At 33.4% G+C, this 23,763-nt stretch overlaps 1 protein-coding gene across 1 annotated transcript in view; it reads left to right on the top strand.

Moving 5' to 3' along the window:
- Ptprq (protein tyrosine phosphatase receptor type Q) overlaps positions 1 to 23,763 on the top strand; it is a 197,072-nt gene that overhangs the window by 113,362 nt on the left and 59,947 nt on the right. Inside the window, exons 26-28 of the mRNA XM_078053099.1 lie at positions 916 to 1,239; positions 16,433 to 16,554; positions 21,124 to 21,310. Coding sequence (XP_077909225.1) covers positions 916 to 1,239; positions 16,433 to 16,554; positions 21,124 to 21,310 — 633 coding nt within the window. The remainder of the gene's footprint in view (positions 1 to 915; positions 1,240 to 16,432; positions 16,555 to 21,123; positions 21,311 to 23,763) is intronic.

The following is a 23,763-nucleotide window of genomic DNA, read 5'->3' as shown; positions in this document are numbered from 1 at the left end:
AACATAGTTCTCATGAATTATGTAATAGTCATGCAAGTCATTATTATGTTTCTTCATCTCAGTGATTTTGGCAAAGACATGCATGTGTAAGAGCAACATGGCTGAGAAAAGTTTTATTATCTCTTAGTTCATTCATTCTTCATATTTTTAACCATAACATGCTTATATTACTATTCCAATAAAACATCTCTTACAAACAGGACATGAGCTTTTTTTTTTTTTTTTTTTTGTATCTTGAATCCCTAACACAAGTCTTAGAACCTGACATGGTTTGACTTTAGAAAACCAAGGATGATATGACTCTTAAGTAGGACCATGTGATTATAGATTATATACTGATACTTTAATCTGCCTATTAATATCAATGTGTCACACGATGTTCTAGAAAAAGTTTTGTCAATCCTGAGTAAACATGGGATAAAATAAAATTAAACTAATTATATAAGTTTACTCATTCAGTAATCCTATTTACTTAAAATAATTTTATAATCCACATTATCAGTAAAATGTGCTTATGTGTATTTATACATTTAAATATAAAAATACCTTTCTTGGGAAAAAAATACAAAAATAAAATTCAGACCATACCGAGGAAATTCTTCAGAGGGTTTAAGCATGCAATTTTCTTTTGTAGCAGTAAAATTTTTTTCTTATATCTGAAACCAAAGTATATTTACATAGGCCACATGTGAGTGTATTTGGGAGCAAAATTAGGAATTTTTCAAAAATCACAGTTTTGTCCTCTGTAGGGGTCTGCTCATTAAGTATGTGGATGTTAATCTAAGTGTGGTAATAATCTAATAGATCTCTACTAGGCGCATCATAATAGAAAAATTTCAAATTTTATTCCTTCCTTCTGATTATAAGATATTTGATAATCCAAATTGTTTTTTATTTTTTCCCTTTAATTTTTAGTTCCCAGTGCTCCCACAAACATTGCTTTTTCTGATGTTCAGTCAACTACTGCAACACTGACATGGATAAGACCTGATTCTATCCTTGGTTACTTCCAAAATTACAAGATAACCACTCAACTCCGTGCTCAAGAATGCAGAGAATGGCAATCTGAAGAATGTGTTGAGTATCAAAAAGTTCAGTACCTTTATGAAGCTGACTTAACTGAAGAGACAGTGTATGGATTAAAGAAATTTAGATGGTATAGATTCCAAGTGTCTGCCAGCACCAATGCTGGCTATGGCAATGCTTCCAACTGGATTTCCACACAAACCCTGCCTGGCCGTAAGTATTGTCTTAATATATATATTGGTTTCTGTTATATTTTATACCTACATATTAATACTTTCTACTAAATAAATTGTGCATAAAATTACTAAACAAAAAAATAACATTTAATTTAAACTTAATTGGAATCCGATGGATAATTCAATTTCAATGACTTTTAGGGCTTTTTTAAAAAACTCCTGAGGTTTGTTATGGTCCCAAATTCTGGTATTTCAGCCAAGCACTGTGGGAAGACCCTTGAGGTATATCATTAGGCTACACTGCTACATTGATGCCAGGTAGTACCCTTTATTAGTGCCTATATTTTCTCCTGATATCTTGAGGCTCTGCTGCTTTTATGCTGACTTTTAAAATACTTTAGTGATTTCAGGCTTTCACACACACACACACACACACACACACACACACACACACACACACACATGAGTGTAGTAATCCTAATGGATCTGTAAGCACTTTTTCAGTTTGTGTTTTTTTCTAAACAGAATTCTAAGGCAAAGAAATACCAAGCATCTGGCTCCCAGCTTGAAACAGGGAGAAGAAAAAAAAGAAATACAAAGAAATGTAAATTATCTCTCAAAACTATTATGCTATCTACATATCTTTTAGGACTTTACCATTCAGAAAAAAAATCTGTTTAAATGTTTTTTCCATGATAAACACTCTAGGTATACATAAGGATTGCTCTTGCAACTTAAGTTTTATATTTTAAAAATCAACTGGTCACCCTATTTGCTTAGACATTATTGACCATAATTAAGTAAATAAATGTCTATTACTTATCCTGAACCCTGTCTGCATAGAACATAGATTTTCATGCAGTACAAAGCAATTGCCTGTCAAGTCCCAGAAACCAGAGTTCTGTGTCATGTTCTCTGTGTTCTCTGAAAAGTCATTTCTATCCCAGTTCCAGCTCCCAGAGCAAATTTCAGGTGGGTCAGGACACCCATCCCAATACCACCTCATGTAAATTCTCTAAATACAGAGTTTATGCTACCGTCCTCCTTTCTTGACCAAGGCTCTTACTCAGTGATTCCTTGAAAATCCAAATCACATTTTCTGAAGATTTTTGGTACCTATTAGTAGAGTTTATAAACACACACACACACATACACACACAGAGACAAATTGGGTTTTCTGTGGCAAATGGGTACTGTGTTAGGCTCTTACAGATATTGAAATAAGCTTTCATCTTGAGGCTTTACCTAGACCCCTAATTGTGTCTCTTGTTACAGTTCCCCAGATTGCATAGCATCATTTTTGTGTCTCTTGTTACAGTTCCCCAGATTGCATAGCATCATTTTTGTGATAACATCTAATAAATGTTTGCTAATGTAATCTAACATTTGGGGTAGTAGCCTTCAACACATTGTTCAAACAACTTTTTTTAGCACTTAAAAAGTTTTGGTTTCTGTAAGATTTGCTCTTCTGGATTTTCTCCTGCTTCCTGAAGCCTTTTCCCAGGCTCTTTTGCTGACCTCTCCTCATAGCCTTTTTTTTTTTTTTTAAATTCTAAGTATGTCTTTTCTCTTCTTTACCAGCACACAATCCCTAGGAGATTTTACCCCAAGTGTCCTCTGTCTTATGACTTTCAATTCTACTTATATACTGATTATTCTCAAGTCTCTATTTCTACTCCTGAATGTTCTCCCTGAACTCCACATTAGGATCTTTATCTCATCAACTGATATCATTGGATGTGTGTCTCAGATAAATCTCTCAAAATTAATGTGGTCTAAACAACAAAGCTTCTCATCTCCAGTTATTTTTTTTTATCTTAGTAAAGTATACTGTTATTCAACCATTGGAAGAAAATGAAGATCCAAGCACTGCACCTTTCCTCCTCAGTTCTACCAGTGGCTCGCTTCAACCACACCCTTGAAGCCCTTCCCTGAATTTGCATTAGTCTAGCCCTTAATCACTATTTCTTTAATTTGCACTAACCTGACTGGCCTCCTGGGTTGTCAGGCTGATCCTACAAAACCTAAAAAAGATGATGCTACTTTCATGCTTAAGACTACCCATGAATTCCCATGGCTCTGGGAATAAAGTTCAAATTTCTGAACATGATTAACAAAGCCTTATGTGACCTGGCTCTTCCCTAACACAATCAACCTTGTTTGTGACCATTTCCTCTCTTACCATTGCATTCCACTCATGTTGGACTTTTTTTTAGCTGCTTAAACACATTCAACTTCTAGAACTTGGGACTTTGCATTCCCTGTTTCTTTTGATGAAATGTTCTTCCACTTCTTACTTTATATGAGCAGGAGATCTCTGTATAGATTTCTACTTAAATGATCCCTGCTCACAATAAATTTCTCTGACCACTCCATCTAAAATTGCCACATAATAATTGTCTATTACAATATCTATTATGATAAACACTTAGAAATACCTGTTATTTTTAAATTTTAATTAATTTGTTTGTTTTTAGAGACTGCTTAATCTTTGCTATTTTCTTATTGCCTAGAATCATCCCTAGAGATACTCTGTAGATAATTCCTGAGTGAGTTAAACTTGATTGAATAAACTGTAGTGGAGAAAGGAGAAGGAATTGTTTTGTAGTGGTGATGGTGAAGATGGCAGTACCATAACAGAAAGAAATAATTTTTAAAAATCAAATTCAAGTTGGAGACTAGTGAATAAGAATAGTTATTTTGAACCTCCTAACTTGGTAAGAAATAACTACTTTAATCTAACGGAAAACAAAGAAATAAGTGCTTAAAAATTTAAAGATGGTTAAAGTTAGAGGTGTTAGTTGCTTCAATTGACAGACGTAGTTAGAAATCACAAGATCTGATAGAAAAGTGGGACATTTGCCTGAATAAACTTTTAAGCCCCAGGAACTGTAAGTTCCTTCAAAGAGTCTGACAGGAACCAAAATGAATGAAATTGACTCACATGTGCTAATTCGAAGTGATGGAAACCATGGCAGATTAACAGAGAATGTACTCTCTGAAGTGGCAGCCACCACTTACCTCTGGCTGATGTTGTCTTATAGACAGCCCATGCTACTAGGTCTTCTGATGTTTGCAGGGAAACAAGAAAATACTCAATTTTTTGCTTGCAACTAATTTTTAAAAATTCAAAAAAAATTAGTTGTTCAACCCAAATATATCAGATCTGGCTTGTGAATAGCTCATCTGTAACTTTTGGTTAAAATATACCTGTATCTATGTGTCTTCTGTCATGAAGGGGTTTTTCATCTTAGTCCTGATGAGCACTCACATGGAGATGACCTGCTTCTACCTACTGCATGGTGCCAAGAAATATATTTTGTTAATGTACCATCTCTTATAAGCATAGTTAATTGATGCTATTATGGAAGACATTTAATTGGCATAAAACAAAATATAACATGATCAGTTCAGAAGCTGGAAAATAAAACTGGAAGTGGAATTATTAAATAATCCTGCATTCTCAAACCTTTCTACTTGAGTGTCATTCTTCCACCATTTTAATATTTATGATCATATTTTATTTCCCAGTGGGAAATAAAAATCAGTTTGGGATTAATCAACAATAGGTATTTTGAGCTTGTTGGTGTTGAAAAGGAATAAGTGTTCCAATATAAGTAACTAGAAAACATAAATAAGTGCTTACAGATTAAAGCATTTCTAAAGCTAAGAGTTTTAGTTGCTCATAAAGTTGACTTTCTACAACTATTATTAAGAAAGGTGAGCATATAATGATGTTCTTGGCAGTCTCAAAAATTTATAGCTTCTCAAATGATTTGTCATATGTGGGTGAGGATAATAAGTTACTTAATGTTTAAATAATAAGTTACTTAATGTTTAAATTATGACAATGAGTTGGTTGTCTTTTAGTATGAGGAATGGAGGAATGTTTTGCTTTCAATTATAGAGAGGACATTTTTATAATAATAAATATATTTGAATTCTGAATTTCATAATTGTATGGTAAAGGACATTTTTTATGATATAAAGACAAGGAGAGAGAATCTAAGATTGCATTTGACATGAAAGACAAAGAGACATCACATATATTATTGTAATATAATATGTATACTGAAATAACATATAGTATAATAAGAAAAGGAATGAGTTATTCAGTTATTCAGTCAATAAGAATCTTGAAGAGTAGTCATTTTTTTCTTCAGAGTCAAAGTAAGTAATGTTTATACATTGATTCTACATACCAAAGATTAAAATATGACATTGTCCAAACAAAAAGCAATCTGGATGAACAAAATCAATGCTTTGTATTGTCTGTCATTGATTCAAAAATGGTATGTAATTTCATGCTATGACTTAAGATGAAATAATAATAGCCATTTCTCTAGATTAGAAAAAAGATAACAGTTTAAAATCATTGTTTCCAATCAGTGTGCATTTTGTTCTAATGGTATCAAATTTTGCCCAAGCACTTATTAATACAACATCTTATCAAAACCTGGAGTTTCTTGATGAAGAGTTAGTGTTTGATAACTATTTGGAAATTAAATTGGTCAAAATTTAAAATTTTTCAAATAAAATACAGCCCATTATGAATTATAAATATTATAAAAGACTCATAGCATAAGAAAATTTGTTGTTATGAACTCTCTCTGAGATCATAAAGCAGTGCAACAGAATAGAAGATCCAGGAAGCAAAGTCAGAATGCAAGCTGAGAATTAAATTGGTTTACTCTGAATCCGAATCTACAACCGTAAAACAGAGTGAAGGAAGAAACAATATTTAGTCAACTCAAGCTAACATTTCTCTCCCCTATATTCTCTGATCTAGATAATTAAAGTCTAATTGTTTTTTCTCCTTAAATCATCTGTGAATACCCATAACTCTACTTCATGCTGTGTTTATAGATAAAAAGCACAAAAATTATAAAAGACAGAAATACTTGAAACAGTGAAGTCTTACAGACTTTTACTCATCTCTTATTTTTCTGATTATATGCTCAAAAGCAATTTGAGATCTGTGTTTGGTGTGGAATGGAAAATGGAAAGCTGTTAAGTATCTGTGTGGTGCACAATAGATACATAACAATGCTGAGGAAATGTACAGCTTTAAAGGAGTGTGGGTGTGAAATTAGTATGGAATGAGATGGGTCTCTTTTGTAATGTGCATCTCCTATAGACCACCAGGACTGGAAGACAGCAAGAAAGGAAGATTCCTGGGGTAACACTTAGGTTGTGAAAACCGCAGGATACCATACTCATGAGGAATTTTAACTACCCAAACATCTGTTAGGTTAAAAAAAAGAAATTCAACAAAACATGCCTCATCAAAGGAGTTTCTAAGTACTGTAACTTTATAATTTAAAAAGAAGAAGAAAATAAACAAAGAGCAGAGTAGATCTTAGCATTATTGAAATTAAAAAATTGTTAATGCATTAGTATACACTCAATTATTTTTCTTGATTTATTCTAAACTGTATAATACACTTAAAATGTGATCAACACTCTGGTTACACAGAAATTATCTTTTCTATAAAGATGCAATTGCATATTAATGAGCAATGTTAACCATAAATAAATAAGAAAATATAACCAAAGACATATAGAAGCCTATTTGGTGGCAATACATTTTTAGGATGTGCTCTATCCTGCTGTCACTAGAGAAAATAAATATAATTTATCCTAGACATGATGATTATACTTCTGTGAAAGGAGATGCTGTTGAAATTCTTCTAAATTAGGTGCCTGAAATTCCCAAATGTATAATTCAAAACAACATCTCTCTCCTCTAGACCTGTATATTGAAGTTATTGGTATGGCCATGGGAATTTCCACAGACATCTCAGACTTCATATTACCACTGCCCCACCCCGCTGCCAGTGTGGTCTTCCTACTGATTTCCTGCCTTGACGTATTGCACCACTGTTCATCTAGTATTCAAGTTAGCAATCTAAGAATCATTATTAATTCTTTTTAGCTGTTTTTATCTCTCAAAAGTCAATAACTGAATTCTATTAAATTTCTGTTCTAAATATCTCTTATATTTATTTATTTATCTTTGCTAAGTGTCTCTAAAACCAGACTCTTAACATTCATCTCCTAGATTATTGCAAAGATATAAAAATGTTCTTTCTGTCTCTATTTTCTACCCTTCATCTGCACACAGCTTTTGAATGCTTACTTGACCATGTCATTCCTCTGTTGAAAAATCTCTGATGGGTTGCTATTTGCCTGCATGTAAAAATCAGTCTTTTAGTAAGTGATATGTGGTTACTTGTGCTTTGGTTTATATCCCCATACATGCACTGCTCCTCCTTTATGCTGCATAATCTCAGCAGTTCTTTCTTACCATCTTTCCCATCCTCCTCTTTTGAAGACCAACTACCTTTTCTTTCTATTTCATGTTAAGTATCTCCTTTGTAAAGCCTTCAAGAAATCCCTCTTTCCACTCCCACCTCCTATAGCTTGTTTCTAAAGCACTGAACATACTGCATCATAATTATTGATGTCTCTTTCTTTTGTGGGACTCTGAATTCCTTAAAAACAAGAGTGACCAGGTAGCCATATCTTATGTTTCTACCTTTCATGTGTACTTGTTACCTAAATCATTATGGTATGGAAGGAAGGTGTTTGATGTCAATGCAAAAGCATTTGGCTGTCAAAATTCTCCATATTTCAAAGCAGTTTATACTAATTTTATTTTTTGTCTAAATCTGTCTTTCAAATACTTGTGTGGTTAATGTCAAAATTAAAATTCTGCTGATCAGTTATTGTCTCTGTTGGATATATTTAGCTTATTTTATTTCAATAAAATAGTACATTTTACATTGTTAATTATTTTATGAGTTTCTCTTTTATTAATTAACATAAGAAATTTCTTTTTTATTCATTTTTTACTTATTCTTTTTACATATACATGACAGTAGAATGTATGCTGACATATTATATAAACATGGAGAAGAACTTCCCATTCTTGTGAGTATACGTGCTGTGGAGTTTCACTGATCATGTATTCATATAAAAACATAGGAAAGGTATGTCTGATTCATTCTACTGTCTTTCCTATTTCCATCCTGGACGTTCTTTCATGTAGGAAAGAATTTTATATACAATTAATTTAAAAGGCTTTCAAACAATGAAGAAAATTAATAAATGCTTATTTCAGAATGTATTGCAGCATTCAAAATACTCAAGTCATTCTCAAAATAATGAACTGGTAATAAATTTGTGTAGTAAGCCAGGATCATACTAGGTTGTTGGCTCATAAAGAAAATGAGGAAGCATAATGTTAAAATTTGGGGTGCTAAATATGACTACAAAGTAAAGATAGTGGGTGAAATAGTAATTTAAAGAGGTAAATAGTAAGCATATAAAATCAAAGTATTTAATAGATTGCTCAACTTAATAGTGACAAAAGAGCTATTGTCAGATTACTAAATGATTTTTCTAGAATTTAAATAGTTAAAATTATTTATTGTTGAAATTGCACTTAACATAGCAAGTAAAATGTGTTTTCAGAAAAATCATTTTTAAAAAATCAAAGGAAATTACTCCTATGTTTTTATAAATCATCTATATATTTTTAAAGACTGGTTTTCATTTTTAAAAAGTGGGGGAAAGGGTGTTGTGCAAACTTGTACCCATTCAGCTTCATTTAATCCTTTTAAAATTCAAATGAACTTTCTTCCTTTTTCATCTCAGACTTCAAATCTTACCTTGAATTGCATTTCCTTTTACTTTTTTGAGAGTCTTCTCTCTTTTGGTCCAAAAAGAAGTGTGAAGTAGGATTAACATTGTGAGTTTTGTTTTTTAACCTAAGTTCAGATTCTAGATCAACAAGTATTCAACTCTGTTACCTCGGCTTTTTCTAAGAGAACTCTCATTTAATTATAGCAAATTCTATGGAAGATCCTATGGTTTAAGTATAAATCTATTGATTTGGGTATTTTTTGGTCAGGCTCACTGGGAACCCCAGGCTCTGGAGTTCATGTGCTGGTTGAGTTCAAGTACTTTACACATTGATACTTTCATTAAGTACTTTACACTTTGATACTTTCATGAACCTAGTTCATTTCTAGCATAAAGTCTGCACTCCTAGATCTTGACTAGGACTTGTGCAAACCCTTAGGATAGTGTGGGAGGTGGCTAAGTGTGATTACAAAGAGAAGAAATTCAAAGAGAACAGATTCAGGTGAATTCATGCATAAAGGAGGCAACAGTTAGCATATGAAATTGTAACTATTTTTAAAAGCATCCATCTACATATTTAATGTCAGAAAAGTGCTTGCCAGATTATTAAGCAAATTTTTTAGAATATAATAAAAATATCTTTGAAATTCCATTTGTGTAAGCAAAATTTTTTAAGACAAAAAACAGCAGTTAAAGGAAATTATAAAGATTCTCACTCTGCAATATTATTATCTTTGACTATTGGGTCTAAGAAATAGCTGAGGCTATTATACAAGCTCCTAGTATAAAATGCAACCATCACCAATCCCACACAAAGGGGCTAAAACTTTATTTAAAACATAAAACCTCAAACTTAACATTTGAGGTTTTCTGAATTTTTCTTTTTCTTTATTAATACCCTTGATATTTATTTTACCCAGATTATGCCTATATACAAATGAATGGGAGGACAAAATAGCAATGTTCAGTTTATCTAAGCCCTAATGGTCTTACCTCAGTTATTCCAGGTTGTTCCCATGTAGAGCTTAAAGGTAGTATGGAATTAGTGGCATTTTCTTATGTTTTTATGGAATGTGAAGACATGGTATTCTAGAAACTTTGGGGATCAGAGGAAGTTATGGTAAAAAGAACCTATTTCCTGGTTCTCCTGAATTAAAATAAAATGACACATCAGAGTAGACCAAACTGTAGAACTTGATGCACAAATGTCCATTTCTGCACTATTGACCACTAGCTTCCAAATTTCCTCCACAGCTCCTTTTCTAGCCTTCATAGATGCAGTAATTTAATCCACTTTCCACCTTTGTTACTAAGAGTTATAAACATTACTCCCTAATCTGAAAAACAATGTCTATACTTTTTCAAATAGTATGTTTATACTGGAGAGCACTGGTTCTCAAACTTGACTATAGGCACACCTGGAGGGCATGTTATTTGATTGTGCCTCAAACCCAGGGTATGATTCAGTAAGTCTGGGCTTTGCCTTCAGAATTTGTGTTTCTAAGACTTGCCCAGTATAACTGATGCTGCTTGGTCTGGAGACCATATTTGGAGACTCACCATTGTATACAGTGTTTTGGAAACATGATGCTATTTTAGGAAAAGATGTATTACCTGATCCTAAATAAATAGTACTAAAATTAGAATATTTTCATTCTTACCTCATATTCCTAGCAATGGAAATGAGGGGTTTTGTTTGTATTTTGTTTTCAGCTTAAGCCAGTCTAAAATTAGATAAATAACTCATTTAATCATCAAATATGATGATTATACTGTAGAACCTAGTACTATGAACATTCATGAATCATGCTCAGTACTCATTAAATAGTTTAATCCAATATTCTTGGGTTTATAGTCCTTGTTGTTATGGTACTACCTTGTTGGGAAATCTAACTATAAAACAAAATTGAAGTCTTGTAAAATGACTTGCCTTGAAATCTTTCATATAGCAAGAGTGGTATGCCATATGGGCCAGTGAATTCCTGGGCTCTAGGGAAATGGCCAACACTAGGAAAGGACGACCAATTATCACAGAGCTGCTTAATGGTGGAAATGTGGTAAATCTAATTGCTGAGCTTCTGTAGGACCCTGGATGCCCTGAATGGTTTAAAACACAAGGAATCCACACAGCCAATTAGATGTCCTCTGGTCTCTAGAGACATCTAAAACTCAAAGCAAATTCTTCCAGGTGTGCTGAATCAAAGTAAACTCACAGTACCAGCATAGTTAAACTTCTATAGCTGAGAAACAACAGGATCCTTCATGTAGTGATGATAGTCATTAGAAATCTGGGAGTCCCATTTATCAGATCCTTAAATTAAAATACTCCATTGATAGGCTTTTTAAATAAAATTTAAACTGGACTTAAAATTCAAGTATATGTACAGAAAATTTAAATCAACACACACAGAGCTCAAGATTTTTTGTGAACTGCTGTCAAATCTTGTATTTATTTTATGCTTATTAGGAAATTCACCATAGAACAGTGCACTAAGACCATTCAGAATTTTCTATAGTGTTTTCTGCAACTAAATTAGACATACAGAGATTTGCAGAATGCAAAGTTGCTAAAAAGTCTTTGTGTTTATTGTGAAAGTGTAGTATTAGACATATTAAAGCTCACTGATTCTTAGTCAAAGTGGCACAGACTTGGAGACATTCAGACTTTTATATGGTCTAAGCATAATGATGGTCTATCCAGACTCACCTTTCAGCTAACACACTTAGCATCGAGACACAGATGGATGGGAAAGATGACCCTGACCCACATAAGACCCACATTCCTGTGCAAGGATAGAAGCATGATAATCAGGAAATGATGGTTGTTAGTTACAGAAAATGCATTATTGTGAAAACCAGGGGGAAAGTGCTTATGAGAGGAAGTGATTGGATTATGGGGAATGAGAGAATAAGGATAGATCATTCCTACTGAGTAAATTGTTGTGATTTATAAGAGAGAGGGTATAGTGATATCTCGGCCCATTACTGACTAGATTCATTTCACAAACAATCCTAAATCAGAGTGTGACATTTTATGGGGAGACAAACAAAGTCTCTTAAAGATGCTTGTAAGTTACTATGCTTTTAAACTGGAATGTTTTCAGCTCCCCATTCCTTTACCATCATTAGCTTTCTTTACTTTGGCAGTTGGCATTCATAATTGTAATTTTGTATTTCCCTTTTATGAGACTCTAGTAATAGATTACTATATACTGTGCTAAAAAAGAAATATAATTCTGGGCATATTTGGCATGGGAATTTTGATAAATTCCATAAGAAAGTTACCTAAAAGGGTTGAAATATTTCTGTACTTGTAAGTACATCATATTATTTGTATAATACTAAAATAATTAGGTAGTAATTTATAATAAATGAGGACTTTTAAAAAATCTTTCTCTTAAATTACCTCTCAATTAATAAGATAACTCTTTTCATCACTTCCAATAGATAAAATATATATATTTTGTATTATATACATACAATATATTTACATATATTCTCTTATGTGTATTTACTTTTAGTTTTTAGTTTTATGTAGGAGTTCCAATACTTCAAAAACACAGGTTAATAGAATATAGGGAACAGTTGTGTAACAAAACAGGAAATTTCATTAAAAGTTTACTGAAAATACAAATGTGGCTTAGAATGATTAAAAGTTCAAGAAATGACATTTAGGTTCAACTCAGTGATGAGCTAAATACCTTGGTTTTCTGAAATGACTGATTCATGCATGGAACGTAAAATATTTATTAGTATGGGTAGTTAGATGTGTCAGGAATGATCTTTGAATGTCACTTTTTTCTCAGCTCTGCTTGGGGTGGCAGACACTCCCTGATGAGGGCTTTGATTGCTGGTATCAAAGGAATGATTGCAGGGTTGACATTTTACTGTGAAAGACAAGAAATTGAAACAAGATTTTCTGAGCTGGGTACAGACATATTTGCAAGTCAGTGTTTGTCTTGGGAAATGGCTTTGTATCTTTTCTCAGTTAAGACTCTAAAAGAGCCACACTCTGGAGCAAAGAAGATTGAAAAAATTCCCCTGACAATATTTCCAAACATAAACTACCATCAATATCATTAGAAAAATGTCATCAACTTTCTTGGTCAAAAAAAAATTCTCAGCAAGTTATTCATGATCCCTGGGCAACAACACTAAGACGATACTCTGATTGCCTGCTAGAATGAGTTGGTTTAAAGTGTAAGCCCCAGTAGTGCTTTGTGTATTATATAGAGGTATATGAATCAACTTGACTCTGGAGATAACTGTCCCTCCTTTGGTCCAATTAATGTTAGCCGATCTTTCTTGTATGGGGTAAGATATCAAAAACCACAACCTATCATGACCTCTTCTAGTTCATGATAATGATCTATGGCATTGTCTTTTTCTCTATAATATTTATTCCTTTTTTAGAAAAATATTTTAATTTTTTAATTTGTTCTAATTAGATATACATGGCAACAGAATGCATTTTATTTCATTGTACACAAATGGAACACAGCTTTTCATTCTCTGGTTATACATAAAGTAGAGTCGCACCATTTCTGCAATCATACCTATACCTAGGGTAATGATGGCCTTCTCATTCTACCATCTTTCCTACCCCCAAGCCCCCACCCCTCTCCTCCCTCCAATATTTATTCTTTGTTTTTGGTGGGGTACTGGGGATTGAACTCAGGGGCACTCGACCACTGAGCCACATCCCCAGCCCTATTTTGTATTTTACTTAGAGACAGGGTCTCACTGAGTTGCTTAAAGCCTCACTTTTGCTGAGGCTGGCTTTGAACTCGCAATCCTCCTCCCTCAGTCTGCGAAGCCGCTGGCATTACAGGTGTGTGCCACTGCACCGCATAATATTTATTCTTACAAAAGCTTTAGCAGTAACCTTAAAGGCTCTGTACAATCTGTCCCTAATTTCCTGTCTCTCTCATTTATTACTACAGTTACATTTGTGTACTAGTCACTAAAATATGTCAATGCTATTGTTAAAATATATTTTATAACATTATCTTCCTGGAAAATATATTGTAAATATTAGTCATTTCACTTATGAAGGTGGTGGTCACACTATTAACCTCTATCTTAGCCTAATTTTTGTTGCCACAACAAAATATCAGAGACTGAGTAATTAACAAGGAATAAAAATCTATTTTCTCATAGCTCTGGAGGCTGGAAGGTCCAAGATCAAGGTGCCAACAGGTCTGATTGTCTGGTGAGGATTCCTCACATGATGGGAAGCTAAAGGGCAAGCTACCTGCATGTTTTGTGAAGTCTATTTTTATAATGGCCTTAGTCCATTCATGAGGGGAGAAGCCTACATGACATCATCCCCTCTTAAAACCCCACATCTCAATATCATCACATAAGCCATTAGGTTCCAACACCCAAATTTTGGAGGGGACACTTCAGAACATAGCAACATCTTAAATACCTATGAAGTAAAACCTGACTCTCTATAAAACATGTGGTTCACTTGAAACCAGATGTACCTGCCATATTTAGACTCTACCAATTTTTTAAAAATTATCTGAAATTTTTATAAAAAGAACCGTTTTCTATCCTAGTCCTGTCTTCCTAGTTCTAGACTCACCTTTCCATTTGCCAGGTAAGGATCTAAGTCTTTTTGAGTTTCTCAGATTCAGTAAGTGCAAATTCAAATTTATCATCTTCCATATCTCCCAAAATGTGCTGTTGTGAAATATATCATGACATTATTCCAGCATTAATCCATGACTTAACTTTTACTACTTCCTCTGTCTTACTCTGTACCCACATCTGGTCTGCCCCTGGGTTCTTCTATTGTTAAATTGTTTAAGAGGCCATAGGTTTCACCTCTTCTTATCTACATCTACTGTCACTTTTCTACTTTACAATCTCTTATCTCATTTGGCTTTTTGGAAATAGCCCACCTAGAGACAAGGTGCTGAAACAGTGTGCATTTTCTCTTTTCTCACAGCTGCTGTTTTCTTCCTAAGTCATTAGAAAAATACTTTCTTTCTGAAGAACATTAGTGCCATCCTGTTATAAAGAATGAACTCCAAACCCTGCTCTCTCTGTGATGTCTCTATTCCCTGAATTTAGGAATTCCATTTTTTTTTTTTGTACTATGGATTTCTTTGGAAGTCTAGTAAAGGTTTTGGACTCTTTCCCAGAGTATTATTGAATGTGGAAAATAATAAATGGAAGTTGACCAAGAAGAGCAGTTCTACAGTAACACAATTCTGTCTGCACACACTGTTGTTTGTGTATTTGTGGCTTTGTTATGATCCCCTAGTATAGGAGTGTCCCTAAGCCTGCCCTTCTGATTATGGAAATCTATCTCATCTTCCAAAGCCTACAATTCCCATCTTCTCTGTGCAATTTTACCTTGCCTCCAAGTTTTGTCTATAGTCAAGGATTTTCCCTTTTCCCTCTCATAGAAAATTATTTGTATTTCCAGATAGTCCTTATCTTAACTAGGCCCTTTATTATATTTTGGATAGTAATGTTCCCAACACTGAACTAGCAACTCTCACGTATTTCGTCTTCACGATTCTCTTTTAAATGCTATGAAATATGCAGTTGATGGAGAGATGAGATCTGGACATTTTATTCTTTTGTCAAGATTGTACAGCTTGTTGTTCTTCCTAGGTTATAAATTATTTGAGGGAAGGGATATTTTATCTTTCTTTTATATCTTATCAGATTCTATGTAATAGAGTTTGTTCAGTAAAGTTTTCTCATATAAATTTTAAAGTAGGAAGCAGGAAATACTTGCCTCCCAATATTCAACAGCATTAGAATTGACTAGGGTCCCTGGGAGGACAGAGATGGGCACAAAACTGTTCTAAGGTTAGTGTCCTTGTCAGATTAACTGTGACTAAGTCTTTTTCAATGTATTCTTAACCCTTCTGATTTCTCTTGAATACCCTTATTAAATTTACACATAAGGGTATTCAACAGTATTAATTCTTAAGATACCATCCCTTGTTTTAGACTAAAAAAAACAAATTAGGAAATTAGGACAAATTAAAGAATTAGTTTGAATCATGGTGAATTCAAGATCTATTCAAAGTTTATTATTTTTAATAATAGATCAGAACAATGGAATGACCTATTTACTATTCTATCCCTTCAGTGAAAACAGTTAAGCAAACCCAATTTACTCTTGTACACTTGTGAGACAATATATTTTAACCATAATTCCCTTACATTTGTTTCTATTTTCAACTGCATTCCTTTGCCTCTTTTTGGTGGTCAAATATGTTTCTCAAAGGGTTTTCTTAAAATGGCATTGCTAGTTTATCTATTTCTAAAATAAACATTTCAAAATGTTTATTTTAGAAATGGTATAGTTTCTTTCAAAAATATGATTTTAAGTTTAAATCACATATTTTTTATTTTAATTAACCAATTTCTGATGGAAGTTTTAAGTATAAATAATTAGTTCATTTAATTTGCGAATACCTTTAGCATGCTGTGAACTGTAAATTAATATAAAATGAATTCATTATGAGTATCCATTTTTTCATGGTCTTTTCTATTGTTGTACTGTAGCAAGTGCTAACTAATGTGGCAGAATAATTGATTTTCTATTGTCATAGCTCCAGATGGTCCTCCTGAAAATGTGCATGTTGTAGCAACATCACCTTTCAGCATCAACATCAGTTGGAGTGAACCTGCTGTCATCACTGGACCAACATTCTACCTGATTGACGTCAAATCAGTAATACATGTCTTACCTTCTTTTTAAAAAGGCAGTATGGATCATGATTAAGGATGCAAGTTTTGGAAACAGACTACTTGGTTTGGAGTCCCAGATCTGTTAGACCTTAGGCAGTTTACTTAATCTCTCTGTGTTTCAGTGTTTGTATATGTAAAATAAAAAATAATAGTAGTCTGTAGACAGTCCATGAGGACTAAATCACTTAATAATGCATAAAAATCTTAGAGCATTTCCTGACACAAAGTAAGTGCTACTAAGTATCAGGTTTTAGTAAAACAATTATTATTATATTAATTCTCAGGGGATAGATTATATATATATATACACACACACACACACACACACACACACACACACACCAGGGGTTTAATTGATAATAATGCATTGGTTTGGGCTGTGTCTGTGGCTCAGTGGTAGAACACTTGCATGACACATGTGAGGCACTGGGTTTGATCCTCAGCATCACATAAAAATAAATGAATAAAGGTATTGTGTCCATCTGTAACAAATAATGCATTCGTTTAAAATATAGTAGAAATAGGCTCATAAAAGAGAATGAGAAAAGAAAAGGCATTAGGGGAAACATCTTCTAGATAACATAAAATCAGAACTAAATCTTGAAAAATAATTAAGGCAGTTCCTGAAAAGTAAAGGAAAACAGAGTAATTCTCATTTAAGAAAAAGTGAGCGGTGCTGCTATCTCAGGTCACAGTATTCAGAAAGAAGAGTTTAAGAAGCTAGATTGGGAGAATAACTACATCACATGTTACAGAGTTTGGGTTTTATTTTAAGAGTAGTGGGGTGAGCTGGGCTTGGTGGCTCATGTCTGTAATCCCAGGAGCTCTGGAAGCTGAGGCAGGAGGATCACGAGTTCAAAGCCAGCCTCAGCAAAGCAAGGCTCTAAGAAACTCAGTGATCCCCTGTCTCTAAATAAAATACAAAACAGGACTGGGGATGTGGCTCAGTGGTTGAGTGCCCCTGAGTTCAATCCCTGGTACACCCCTACTCCCATAAAAAAAGAGTGGTGAGTGGCAGTTTGTGAGGAATTAAAGTAGTGATATTGATTTCTATTGTATAGAATTGAGTAGGTTTATAGTGGATGATTTGAGACCAGTGTTAGGGTGCAAATTTAGACAAAGAGACAGAAGTCAAGAAAACATAGGAACAAAGAAATGTAGTAAGGGAAAAGAATGAAAAATAATTTAAATTTATAAAATTTGGTGAAAAAATCAGCCATCTAATTGAGTGAGAGGACAAATCAGGAATGATTTTAGGATATTTGACTTGCAAAATTATAAGAAGGAATAGATTCATAAAGGAAAAAATGAGTTTAGTAGGAGACACTATGAAATTGAGGTGTCTCAGAGTCTTCCAGTCAACGTACCCATTACAAAGTACTGCATATGGCTGTGGAACACAGGAGGGAAATTCTGGATTAGCAGATTTTGGAAGTGTTGATATTTAGAAGATAATTAATTTTATAGGAGTAGATGATATTAACTATGGAACATGTCAACTATGATGAGTACCTGAGGATAGCGTTCTGAAGAGTAGAACTATTTCCTTCCTTAATTCAACATCATTTATAAATGCAACTAATGTCAGCACCATGCCAGGTGCTGGCTATGTAGAAGTGAACAAATATGATATGGTCACTGTCACTTTAGAGTTTATCTGAAGCTCATTTAAGAAAGATGTAACCATCAACATTTTAAAATCTTTGACTCTCAGACCAAGGAAAAACACTTATCAGTGCATTTAGGATTTATGCTTTAGCCTGGCTCCTGAAAAATGTGAGTCACAAGAGCATAAAAACCTTCCTTTCAAAGACTTTCAAACAAAATTTGTTTTCAAATTGACACTAAAGATATTTGGGCATAGATATCATTCTGGATGATTCTACTAAAAATGAATGCATCTTGAGGTCTTTTATTCATTGTTTCCTTTACTCTTTCATTTAACAAATAGTTATTGAATAGCTTTTATTCACTAGAACAAGGATAAAAAAGTAAAGTTCTGCTTCCAAGGAGCTCATACTCAAAAGGGAGATGTAGGAATTTAAATGGCTAATTATAGAGTCTGAGGTATGAAGGTTTTGGGGAAGACAAGTTAGCAAACTAAAGTTTCTGTTATGGAGGAAAACAGGTATAGAGACTTCAAAGAGCACGTTAAATTTACTCTGAGACTTGATGGCTGAATAAGGTTACACCAGATAGGAGAGGGTAGAGGTGAGGTAGGACAAGAAGAAAAAAATAAAAGCTTGGCAGGAAAAGAAGATCCAGGGTCTAATTACTGACATTGTATTGTTATAGCTCAAAAATTATAAGAGTGATTTCATATTAAAAATAGATGATCAACTGTGGAGTGAGCAAACAAGCTTGGAATTGATAAAAGGAAAATGAGGGGTAAAATGATCTGAGGTTTTCATCCTGGGTAAGTGGGAGAGTAATTGTTAACAACCAAGGTGAAGTAGGTTTAATGAAAATATATGAACTTTTGTACATGTTGAGTTTGAGGACCAGAATTCTTTTCAGATTTTATTAAATATTTTAAAGGTAGGATACAGCACAATGCATGTTGTGCCATGTTTTTGCTATTTGATATTTGTTATCTATTGTTTCAGTGAAGAGCATTGGAATCATTTAATTTATAAATAGTGTAATTTATAAGATCAAGCACACCGACTTGTCACAGTGAAGAGAGTTCTGGACTTTTAAAAAACCAATCTCATCTCCACTACTGGGGAGCTATGAAATCTTGAGGAAATCATCTCAGATCTACAAATGCAGAATTTAAATAGTTGTAGTAGTTAGGCAAGCAACATCAAACCATGAAAATGAAACCAAATGAAATGGAAATGGAAACTCAGGCCCCATTACAGGGGTTAACTGTTACTTACTTATCTCTAGGTTATTTATCTACTATTTATTTATTTATTTACTTCTGGTACCAGGGATTGAATCCAGAGGCACATCCCAGGCTGTTTTTTTGTTTGTTTGTTCATTTATTTATTTATTTATTTACAGACAGGGTCTCACTCAGTTGCTTAGGGCCTCAGTTAACTTGCTAAGGCTGGCTTTGAGCTTGTGATCTTCTGCCCCAGCCTTCGGAGCTACTGGAATTACAAGAGTGTGCCATCACACCCAACAAGATAATTTGTACCCATTATGAATATAAACCTAGACTTAAAAAAGGCCATATTTTATGTGATCTTTAAATAATGGCACTTAATTAAATACACACTTTTTACCAGTGGGTTCATATGTCTGATCAATAGACTTCCTATGCTGATTAGTTTTTCTGCCTCTTTAGAGAAGTGGGACATTGGTCTCCACTGCTTTGTCTTGAGCTGGGAATGGTCTTTTCAACTGTTTGCAATACTAGTATTACTCATTAGCCTTTAGCTGGGCTTTCATGGTAACATCTTCAAGTTAAAAAAGGTCTTAGAAAAGACTAATTACAGAAACATATTGAACAACAACAAAAGCTTTAAAATTACAAGTGAGGAACAAGTCAAAAATGAACTTAATAGTGCTAGTCATATATTAAACCAGATTTTAAGTATTTATTTCAAGTACTTTAGAGTAGTAAATCAACAAGGGTTTTGAATTTTCTCATGGATCTTAGGAAAAGCACTTCTATGTAGTGTTAAAAATTTTGGCTATTTTTAATGTCTAGAGCCAATGGGCCAGAACTTCCATTGCAGGCAAACCACATTTGAACAAGTCACATGGCTACATTTAATAGACCTACAGGTACTCATTTATGCACATTAAATAATTATGCCATTTGCAATTGAGTCTTTATCCACTGTCATGCATTGTGCTAGATCAAGAGTTTTTCAAACTATGGTCATTATCAGAATGCAATAAATGGAGTTAAATAAAAGGGGTGGAAAATATCAAAGTCCATTTCAGAAAGAAGTTACATTCCAAAAATTGTGTTTCAGGTCATAGAGTGTGAACATGTGCGTACACACACACACACACACACACACACATATTTTATATACCTATACCTCTGAATTTTCTTTTTGTGGGTAATGTAATTTTTTAAGATCAAAATCTCTGTACCAATTACTTAAGATCTCTTCTTTCTAAATCTCAATATAATTCTGTAATTATTTTACCACCCCAATTTCACATACATAGAAGGTAAGATATATAGAGCCTGAGTGGTTTGTCAAGTGGCCAATTAGCATTTGAACCCTTGATAACACAGTCCAAAACCTATATACTTTTTTTAACAAAGCATTAGAGTAGAAAGTAATTTCATTGACTGAAAAAAATGATTTTTTTTTTTGCTTGTACATTTGATGGATTGATTGACCATGGCTGGTTGATTATTTTCTTTTCCTTTCAATTACTAAAATATTTACTAATTAATGAACTGTTATAATAACACTTTAGATTTTTCCAGGGCTATCTGATTGTTAAATAAGTAAATATGTAAATAAATAAGTTAATCTATAAATGGTATATGAATGTACATGTAGCTTTGTATTATTATGTTCTGGTAAAACAAAATACTCCAGTATTGCTTCTTGTTAACTGTGTTTTTTCCTCATAGGTAGATCGTGATGAGTTCAATATTTCCTTTGTCAAGTCAAATGAAGAAAATAAAACCATGGAAATTAAAGATTTAAAAATATTTACCAGATATTCTGTGGTGATCACTGCATTTACTGGAAATGTAAGTGCTGCATATGTAGAAGGGAAGTCAAGCCCTGAAGTCATTGTGACTACTTTAGAATCAGGTAGGAGTGCCCTCCCTCATTGGTTGAGTAAGCTGTCTGTCTTACAGTTCCTCACTCTACATTAAACTGAATATAAGTTATGAGAAGTTTTTGAAGAATGTAAATAAAAATAATAATAATTCATTCCTACTGTGATCATCAAAATTAAAGCTATTTATTTTTGAGGCAAAGTGAAAATGTAGAATATTCAATCCTTATAAATATGGAACGTAAAGGTACCCAATTGTACTTTTCTATGCTTATGAAATCTGCTAAGTGTTTCAGAAATTGAGTTACCTTGCGTAAGAGATGATTTTTCTAAGCTTCTATAGCCAAAAATGCTATATCTAAAACTATATTTTAATTATTTCTACCCTATGATAGGAATGAAAATTAAAGTAATGATCTGGAATTCAATATTAGGATCCAGATCACATTTATCATAGATGTTTTCTTTACTCATCAGGTGATATAATTTATTATGTAACTATCCAAGAAATGTCAGAATCTATACAGAGTTTCTCAAGGTCCTATGAACAGGGTCTGAATGAATAAGATTATAACAAGTAGGAATTTAATGTGGAAAGTCATCCTCCCAGATCCTGCTTGTCCCATCCTCCTTCAGAATCCTGATGTTCTTTGCCACCAGATATGTCACTGGAAAAAGCAGATGAAGGGATTATTGTTAGAGTTTATTTGTTGCTATCTGTAAGGTAATGTAAGTGGTAAAAATATTTTTAGAAAGTCTTTTAATTATGTTCTCTATTCATTTTGCCTATAAAGTTATGAATCTAAGTTACAAGGTAAATTTTATCTTTAGCACCCTAAAATTACATTTGTTCATATTTTCCTGCCAAATATGACAGGTATCTAGTTTCTATTGTGATTTTTGCATTTCTCCTTCATCTTCTCTGTGAGGAAATAACTGATGAATGTATTCACATTTATAACACAAAGCACTCATTCTCAAATCCTAATGTTCTATGTTTCCCATAGATATAATGATTTAACATAGTTTTTTACTAAATCTCTAAGAAAATAATCTTATTTTTGTTGGTTCACTTTAGTTATACATAACATTATGATGTATTTTGATAGGAAATCATGGGATATAATTTGTTCTAATTCAGTCCCCAGTACTTCCTTTTCTCCTTCCTCCTGTTCCCCATCCTCTGTTCAATTGATCTTTCTGCTATTCATTCATAGTTTTTTTTATTAGTGTCTTGTGGATATTACAGCATTAATGGGGGCAATGACCAGTGTCTCATTGGGGGATTCCTCTTTCTGCTCAGGAGAATGTAAGCCATGCTAAAACTTTAAGTCTCAAATAATTAATGAATAACAAAACACAATTATTCAGAAATATATTTACAAAAGCAAAGCCCCTGACAGATCTAGTTCACATGGGCTCTGGAACTAGAAGAAGAAAAGATGGTTCCAGTGGTTTATTTAAGGGGTACATCAAAGGCAGGGATAAGGTTTCAAGGGCAGAATCTTGCTTCCTGATGTCTACTATTCAGCAGGTTGATTGGCATCTTCTCAGGTCACACCCATCTCAGATGCTGTGTGGGACCTTTGGCAGAGCTTGAGGGGGAAGTTCACCTGCATCAAGCAGTCAATCCCTGTGGGGGTGCCTCAGGACATTCCCAATGCCAGATTTAATCCCTTCACTAGGTTACAATAAGCAACATAGTCCACACACAACACACGGATGACTTGTGACACAGGATGGTGAAATTCAATGTGGTATATTCATATACGTACCTAGAAAAAATAGGTCAGATTCCTTCCATTGTCTTTCCTTATCCCATCCCTTCTCCCTCTCCTTTATCCCCCTTTGTCTACTCTACTGATCTTTCTTGTATTTTTTATCCCCACCTTTCATTTACGTATTACCATCCATATATCAGAAAAAAACAAATAGAAATTTAGATTTAAAGCTAAGAATATTTAGGGAATAGGAAGTTCTTTCCAGCATTGAGAGAATCTCTTTTCTTATCCAACTTTAAACTTGATCCTAGATTCAGAGAAATACTTCTTATAAACTAAAAATACATGTCTGAGATATAAAATATATTAAAGCAAATTTAAAACTATGTCTCTTGAATAAACCTTTTATTTTATATATGCATTTGTTCCACTTAAAGTATTCAGTAAAATAACATGTTTATTTGCTTCTCTTTTTTTAATACTCTTACTTATCTACTTTTGTTTTTGCTTGATAAAGGACACTATCTATTAAAGATGTTTGTAAGAAAATAATGTTTGATGCAGCTGGGGATATAGCTCACTTAGTAGAGTATTTGCCTCCCATAAACAAGGCCCTGGTTTCAATCCCCAGCACCACATACACACACACACACACACACACACACACACACACACACACACATACACACATACACACACAAATATAATAATAATAATAATAATAATAATAATGATGATGATGTTTGAGCCTCAAACTCTTGAAA

This window comes from Ictidomys tridecemlineatus, chromosome 6 (genome assembly GCF_052094955.1).
Source record: "Ictidomys tridecemlineatus isolate mIctTri1 chromosome 6, mIctTri1.hap1, whole genome shotgun sequence".
Taxonomy (NCBI): domain Eukaryota; kingdom Metazoa; phylum Chordata; class Mammalia; order Rodentia; family Sciuridae; genus Ictidomys; species Ictidomys tridecemlineatus.
Note: the sequence above shows the minus strand (reverse complement) of the source record. Positions and strands in the feature narration are given on the sequence as shown.